We start from the raw sequence: 8,677 nt of genomic DNA, 5'->3' as shown, positions 1-8,677 counted from the left end.
CTTAATAGGACATGATCGGTACAACCATTTATTAGGGATACATTTTGAAAATATTCTCAATCATTATTATCCTTCTTCCAACTCTTTTCAAAATGTTGAAGATCAGTTGTGGAAAACACTAGAACTGGAGGAAATAAGGGAAGACACCAATTTTAGGTCCTAATGATATCCAGATATTGTAGGCCCCCCTGTCTCCTCCCCTTCCCAACTAAATCCTCAAGGAGAATTGAAGAGGTTCAAGATGGCATCCATTGTTTTGGCAATCAAGTGGCTTCTAGAGGGAGGGCACGTGAATTGATTTATGGGTGCTCTTGTTTGGGAAATTTTGAGAGTGGAATCAGTTTACACAAGGTGAAATGATCTTGTTTTTTTTCTAGCACAATTCGGAATATAATTGCTCATCCGCTCCATAAAATATGATTTTAGACAATCGATCAAGCCCAAAAAAAACCCAAAAAGTAATAACTTGTTGGTGAAAAACATTATCATCATGATATAGAAGCAGAAAAATAAATGATTGAACAGTAATAAATTCTAAATTATGGAAGCAAAATTCCAGATAAAATATTGAGTGGGGAAATTTAACATATCAGTTAAAGAAACTAAAAGTGAGGGACATTCTTACTTTTTAGTTGGAACGGTTAAATCAATATTCCCCTTAGGTCTGATCCTATATGTGAAACTTAAAATAACCATAAAGGAGATTCTATCCATGCTAATTGTTATTTGTAAATTAATAATGTTGCAGGATTCTTCCTGATTCCTACATGGAAAGAATAAACCATAATTTTGAAAAAATGTAATAATAAAATTGGAGAAGGTGTTGAAGAAGAATATTGATAACTTCCATACTGTATACACAACAAGAAAATGCAGGTAATTCTGCTTGAAAACTCAGATCGTATTGATGTGGTTCCATTAGAAACACGCCCTTACATAACATCTTGAGTATATTCATCATATACTATCCTGAGTTAATGAATCCAGAAAAAAGAGAATGATTCTTGGGCATAACACTTAGAAATTTTCATACAGTAGATGAATATTGGAGGTATTTAGGCATTTTTTGGAGAATAATCATCATCGTGCATTCAATTTGGCTAAAGACTCTAAACACCACACAATTTCCGAGATAAGGTACCATATCCACAGATGCTTCCTTATTTTTTTGTTTTCTTTTGTTTTTGTCTTGGATTAAATAGGCAGCAATAAGTCATTTTAATGAGGTCGACAAAGGCACAACGCATAGAAAAAGATGCACAAGAGCATCCAAATCCAGTGCAACATTTTGTTAAAATTATTTCTTTGGCCCCTTTATTTATAATCGTAATGATGGCATTATTGTTTAGCTTTTTTTTTTTACGTGCTTAAATTTAAATATGAACTATTTAAAAAGTATAATATTTTTAGTTTTCATATGATGTTTTCCACTGAGGGATTTATTACATAAGATCTCCTTAAAAACCCATGATGGTGCTTTTGTCTAAATCGTCTTTTTTAGAAAAAGAATCATTAAATTAAGTTACATCCATTAATAATCGGGAGAGAAGCAATGGTAGTTCATGGTTTTAAATTTCTTTTAATGTAATAAAATGTCCGTGCATTATCCCAAGTTAGGGTAATTTAGCTTAAACTACTTTGATTTTTTTGAAAATGCCTATGTTTGTAAAAAAATAGGATTTAGATTGTAACCAATCCCACCTTGGCAAGCCCCCTGTTTAAAGTTCTATTAGCACATGGTTAAAACATTATAGCTCTTCTAAAGTATAAAATCATCTGTATATGATATGAACCCTGGGTGTATAAAAAGATGAGGATTAAACTGATTTTGTTGACTTCCAAGTGGATAGTATATGTAGTTACGTGAGGAGACAAAATGAAAATAAGCTTTTTCAAGAACTATGACCATTGAATTGAAGATGTCTAAATACGTTCAACTTTTCTCCTCTGTTGGTCAGATCCTAGCACGTGCTTGGGGGCTTCATTAGGTGGAATCTCTATACAATTGAATATATCAAAATATCAAGTCTTAGGGCACATAATCCATATTGCTTTACCTTTCAAAAGCTTGCTTCACTTTCTTCATCCACCTTTTACCAAGTTTACTTTTAGGGACCCTACATGGTGTTAACCCATCCATATTTTATACCATGTGCACTCTTAATCCATCATGGCTTTTCTGCATAAACATTTATGAGATCTTCCGCCTTCCACAATATAAGTTGAGAGAAAAACAAAATCTAAGAACATCCATATATCGAGAACTAACCTTTTATAATAAATTACGAAAATTGAAAATTTTCATTTTGGACCGACCGAAGTAAGGCAAATCGTCATTGAAAAAGGGTCTGCTAACAAATCTGAACGCAAATGATAAAATTATTTAGGCTTTCAAAACAACAAATTATTCAACGAGTTAAATGTCAAGACTATTCTGTAGTTGATCGTAGAATATATTTCTTTCAGTGTATTCGTCAAATCCATGTTGTTTGGTACAGTCATAAATGAAATTTAGCATCAACAATCACAACGCATGAAACCTGAAGCCATTTATTGAGGAGAAATGAATTCTCATTCTTGCAAAATATTTTCTTTTTGAGTCTTCTCCGCCTACGAGTCCTCTGAACCAACCACATGTAAATCCCACACTTTGAACCACGACGACGGACCTTCCACCACCCCCACGTCCCTCAATCAAGCGCACGATCCATTCCTCATGGCAAGAAGACGAAAAATGGGACATGGACAAGAAGCACGCGTCATCCGAGGTTGCACCGCCTATACCAACCTGAGGAATCACGGCGTATCCTGCATGCTAAACACCGAGGTCGCCGCCGTCCTCGCCGTCATCCGCCGCAGCTCCGACGGGACGTACTTCGCGTCCGGCGACGGCGACCCTTCCCCCTCCGGCGACGCTCATCTCCTCCAGTCTCTCCGCTCTCTTCGCTCCTTCATCTTCAACCCCGGCAACAGCGACTGGCTCTCCGTAGAACCCACCATCTACCTCGGCCCGTTCCTCGACGTCATCCAGAGCGGCGACGTCCCCGCCGCCGCCACCGGCGTCGCCCTCTCCGCCGTGCACAAAATCCTCAAGCTAGGAGTCTTCGACGAGACGACGCCCGGCGCCGGCGACGCCGTCCACTCCGTCGTCCTCGGCGCCGCTGGATGCCGCCTCGAGAGGACGGACGCGGCGGCGGAAGACGCCGTTCTCATGCGCGTTCTCCAGCTGCTGTCGGCGCTTCTCCGTCATCCGGCGGCGGTTCTCCTCTCCGACCACGCCGTATCGACTGTGGTCAATACGTGCTTTCAGGTCGTTCAGCTCTCCGCGGGGCGCGGTCATCTCCTTCGGAGAACCGCGCGATACGCCATGCACGAGCTGGTGCAGACTATCTTCTCTCGCTTGCCAGAAATCCCACCGGCGACGGTGGATGATGTCTATGATGGGGACGGGGCCGGAGGGTACGGCGCTAAGTGCCTAGTCGACGTTTTCCAGTTTCTTTGTTCGCTTTTGAACGTGGCGGAGGTGGTGGAGTCGCCGGACGGCTTGGGACCTGCTTGCTTTGACGAGGATATTCAGCTATTCGCTCTCATCCTGATCAACTCCGCCATTGAGCTCGGCGGCGAGTTCATCGGGGACCATCCCAAGCTCTTGCGCATCGTCCAGGATGATCTATTCCACCATCTCGTCCTCTACGGTGCCCGGACGCGCCCCCTCGTTCTTTCCATGATCTGCAGCATCGTGCTCAATCTATATCACTTCCTGCGCGGGTTTGTTATCATGTCTTCTTCTTCTTCTCTAACTCCTTCATCGTCATCATTATCTGTTTCTTTTTGTTTTAGCTTCTTTATCATTATCATCATCTTCTTCTTCCTGCTCTAGTTTCTTCTTCACTGGCATCATCATTATCTTCTTCTTCTTGCTCTAGCTTCATCATCATCATCATCATCATCATCATCTTCTTGTTCTTGCTCTAGTTTCCTCTTCATCGTCATCATCATTATCTTCTTCTTCTTCTTCTTGCTCTAGCTTCATCATCATCATTATCAGCATCTTCTTCTTCATCTTCGTCATTTTCTGACGGAAACATGGATTCTCGCAGCTGGCTTCGCCTCCATCTGGAAGCGTTCTTCGTCTTCGTGCTGCTGAGAACTACGTCGGGGAACGCCGGCGCGCATCTTCAGGAAGTCGCCGTGGAGGGGATCATCGGGCTATGCCGGCAGCCCGGTTTCGCCATTGAGATGTACGTGAACTACGACTGCGATCCGCGCCGCCGAGACGTGCTCGAGGAGACGATAAAGTCGCTATGCAGAGCCGCGTTCCCCACAAGCTCTTCCTTATCACCGCTTCAAACTCAAGCGCTCGAAGGCCTAATTGCCGTAGTCGATGCCATGGCAGAAGGCATAGATCCTAACGAAAGCCCACAAGGGGAGAGCTATGAGATCCTCATCTCCGAGTATGAGCCCTTCTGGGAGGAGAGATCGGACAGTGCTCCAGACCAGGAGTCAAGAGTTCGACTCTTCCGAACGAGGAAGCTGAAGAAAAAGAAGATCGCCATTGCCGCAGCCCACTTCAACCGGGACGAGAAGAAAGGGTTGGAGTTCTTGAAGATCTCGGGCTTGTTAGCCGGAGACAACGACGCCAGGGGCGTGGCGTTCTTCCTTCGGCACGCGCCGGGGCTGGACAAGAACAAGATCGGGAATTTCCTCGGAGAGCCAGACGAATTCAACGTGCTGGTTCTGAGAGAGTTTGCCTCGACCTTCGACTTAGCCGGGGTGAGCTTGGACGCTGCTCTAAGGGGCTTCCTCGTGACCTTTCGCCTCCCTGGCGAGTCGCAGAAGATAGAGCGCATTCTCGGGGCCTTCTCGGAGAGCTTCTACGAACAGCAATCTTCTAACTTGTTCGCCGGCAAGGATGCCGTACACGTCCTCTGCTTCTCACTCATCATGCTCAACACCGACCACCACAACCCCCAAGTGAAGAAGAAGATGACCGAGGAGGAGTTTATCCGCAACAACAGAGCCATGAATGGCGACAAGGACTTCCCTCGAGAGTACCTCGCTGAGCTATTTCAGTCCATCTCCGGCAACGCGATAACCCTCTCCGGAGGCCCCACTGGACCCGCCGAGATGACATCCAGCCGTTGGATCGAGATCGTGAACCGATCCAAGCTCGAGGAGCCGTTCATCGCCTGCGACTCGGACTTTCGACTATGCCGCGACGCCTTCGCCGCCATCGCCGGGCCTACCGTGGCCACGCTCTTCGCCGTCTTCGACCACACCGACGACGAGGAAACGCTCCACGACTGCGTCGAAGGCTTTTTCTTGGTCGCGCGCATCTCCCAGCACGGGCTCGAGGACATCATCGACGAGCTCATAGACAGCTTCTGCAAGTCCACGGCGTTATTGAACCCTTACTCCACCCCGGAGGAGACCCTCTTCACCTTCACCAACGACGTCAGGTCGAGAATGGCGACGCTTGCAGCCTTCACCATGGCGAACAAGTTCGCCTCCTCAGTTCGGGGGGGATGGAGGTGTCTTCTTGACTGCCTGCTCAGACTCAAGAAACTGAGGGTTCTTCCCCAACATCTCGGTGATACTTCAGCAGCTGGGTTTTCTTCAGCCGCTGTCTTCTCGTCCTCCGGCGGTTCCACGTCAGTCCTATCGGCGACTGCCCCAGGCGGCGGAGGCGGCGGCGGGAGAAGACAAGCGGCAGGACTTATGGGGAGATTCTCTCAGTTTCTCTCGCTAGACGGCGGTGCTGACTCCATGGCGGACGTTTGCGGGGAGTTGGAGAATAATCTGAAGCTCATCCAGCAATGCCAGATTGGGAACATATTCGCTGACAGCGGGAAGCTTCCCGAAGAATGTCTTCTCTGTCTCGGCCGAGCTCTGATCTTCGCCGCCGGCGGGAGAGGGCAGAAGTTAAGCACGCCAATAGAAGAAGAAGAGACAGTGGGACTCTGCTGGGAGCTTCTCGTCGCCATTACCAAGGCGAATATGCACCGTTTCCTTGTCTTTTGGCCGCAGTTCCACGATCACTTCGTTGCGGTGGCGCAGCTTCCTCTATTCTCCCCTTGCCCGTTTTCAGAGAAGGCCATGAACGGCCTCTTCGCCATCTGCCTGAAACTCTTCTCCCGCGCCTCTCGCGCCGACAAGCCCTCCGAGGAGCTCATCTTCAAGTCCATCAACCTTATTTGGAAGCTCGACAAGGAGGTTATCGATTCTTGCTGCGAGAGCATCGCTGAATCGGTCTCCCGGCTCTTGATCGACCACAGAAGCGCTATTCAAAGCCCGGTCGGATGGAAGACGACGCTACAGCTTCTCGCCATCGCCGGCCGGCATCAAGGGACTTACGACCGCTCTGTTCAAGCTCTGAACTCGTTATTGACCGACGAGAAGTGCGTCAACAGGGGAAATTATGGGTACTGCGTGGACGCTGCGCTTGGGTTTGCTGCGTCGAAGACAAGCCCGTCTGAAGACAGCATAAAAATCATCGACAGAATGGCGGATTCTGTTCGTTGGCTGGTCAGATGGAGCAAGAATGGGCACGGCGATTACGTCAGCAATGCGAGCAGCTCTTCTGTCGATGACGGATTGAGAATGGGGGGGGGAGAAGCCTCGCTGTTCATGAAGCTCGCAGAAGCGATGCGCAAGATTGGCCTGGTGAGAAGGGAGGAGATACGGAACCACGCTGTGGCGGCGCTACGGCGGAGCTTCGCCGTGGCGGCAGAGGAGCTCGAGTTCACGCCGGCGAGTAGTATGTGGTGCTTCAACCACGTCGTCTTCGCCATGGTGGATGACCTTCACGAGAAGACGCTGGAGTACGCTCGGCGAGAGGGGGCGGAGAGGGAGATGAGGAGCATGGAGGGAACGTTGAAGGAGGCGATGGAGCTGCTCGTTGACGTGTATCTGCTGTTTTTACCGAGCTTGCGGCAGAACCCTAGCTTTCCCACCTTCTGGTTAGGGTTTCTCCGGCGTATGGACACCTGCATGAAGGGAGAGTCCGAAGCCGTGCAAGCTCTGGTCCCGGAGCTTCTGAAGAAGGTAATAGTCGAGATGCAGGGAAGGAAGATTTTAGTTAAAAGGGACGGGGACGAGCTGTGGGACAGAACTGTCATCCAGATCCAGTGGATAGCACCCTCAGTCAAGGACGAGCTCTTCCCTGACGAATTCTAGAAACCCAACAACGAATGAAAATACGATCTCCTTGTCTGTATTTCTCCACCTATGAATCTATCTACCTATCTATCCATCTAGGTCTATCTATCTATCCATCTTATCTATCATATAGAAACCATGACTCATTGAAGGATAAGAAAGCCCAGTATTTTGTATAAATAACTATAGAGATGTCTCAAGTGGTGAGAGAAGCTGCCAGTTTCTCTCCACGAGGGGCCGCACTGGTGAAACTTTCTCTAAGCTTTGAACATTTAGCATTGAATCATGGCATATCATCTTAAGATTAATGATCAGAACATTTTAGTCAACCTCATATGACCTGTTCAACCCCAAACCATGAACAAACATGTGAACATGTTCTAGGGTCTTGTATACGTTGAACTGTAAAAAGGGAATTGAATCTGATCCTAAATTGGAGAAATTCTACAATATCCTAATGTAGCTGAGGGAAGTTGATCTTTGACTAAGAGGTCAACAAGTCAAAAGATAGATTTTAACTTTAAACTTCTGTAAAATGGATGATAACTCGTCCTCTATCTGAGGTTACAATTTTGAGCCGAACAGAATCCATTCGATGTTCAGAATCTCTTACCAATGCACGCACATATGATTTGATTAACATTATCCCAATAAAAATGTTTTATGGAGAGAAAATAAGGAATATTTATCCCACTGAAACAAAATGATAATATGATATTTATTTCAGTTTTTCATGAACTTTTAGGAAGTGGCGGAAAATTGTGATTAAAAAATTAAAATAGGGCTACCAGGGCCAAGTTTTCCTTTCTCGTTGACTAATTTTTCACCAAAACAGACTCTAAATTTCACCATAACTACCTCTTCCCCGAAAAAATTCTTTGTTAGAATTATTGAAATTCTCTCTCTACGCCAATACACTCCACCATGACCATTCGGAAGACGTAGTCTCCTGTAGTCTTCTACATCACATGTGCCAGTTTAAAATCAACATGGAGATTGTTTCTAACAAAGAATTATAAAATTTATTTGTGTTTTACGAGAATATTGTAGGGCAGCGATCAGAGAGAGGAGAAACCATTTGAAGCAAACAAAAATAACTTTTAGGGACAAGGTCTCCGTCGTGAGGCTTAGGCTAAGCAAGCGAGTCATTATTAAAGAGATTAGATCAATAAAAGATAAGATAAAGTCATGAATGATAGAATAGAGGGAAAAAAGAGAAGAGAGAGAGGTGAAAAATGATAAGGAATAAGTTCATATTGAAAAACGATGAGTATTGGGGTTCTGACAAGGTGGGGAGAACACTGGTGAAAGTCTTAGTGTTCTAGATTGAGTTGGAGGCTTTATTAATGAGTAGATTATGCCAGATTGTTCAATAGAGCTTGATTGTATCCATCTCTTGACTCTTTTCTTCCCTTCTTGCTAGCTCTATCTCCTCTTGTATGTTGATGTGGATTTAATCTTTCTCGGGATCTAGTTCACCATCATTTGAAGATTTGTCAAAATCAAGATTCTTTTTTTG

At 45.8% G+C, this 8,677-nt stretch overlaps 1 protein-coding gene across 1 annotated transcript; it reads left to right on the top strand.

Annotated features, from left to right (window-relative positions):
- The first annotated feature begins 2,734 nt into the window (after window positions 1–2,734).
- On the top strand, window positions 2,735–7,176 carry GNL2 (GNOM-like 2). Its single transcript, XM_078575605.1, has 2 exons — window positions 2,735–3,768; window positions 4,101–7,176. The coding sequence occupies exons 1-2, from the start codon at window positions 2,735–2,737 to the stop codon at window positions 7,174–7,176; spliced, it is 4,110 nt and encodes a 1,369-aa protein (XP_078431731.1).
- The last annotated feature ends 1,501 nt before the right edge of the window (window positions 7,177–8,677 follow it).

Source organism: Wolffia australiana, chromosome 5 (genome assembly GCF_029677425.1).
Source record: "Wolffia australiana isolate 7733 chromosome 5, ASM2967742v1".
NCBI classification, from domain to species: domain Eukaryota; kingdom Viridiplantae; phylum Streptophyta; class Magnoliopsida; order Alismatales; family Araceae; genus Wolffia; species Wolffia australiana.
This window is presented reverse-complemented; position numbering and strand designations above follow the sequence as displayed.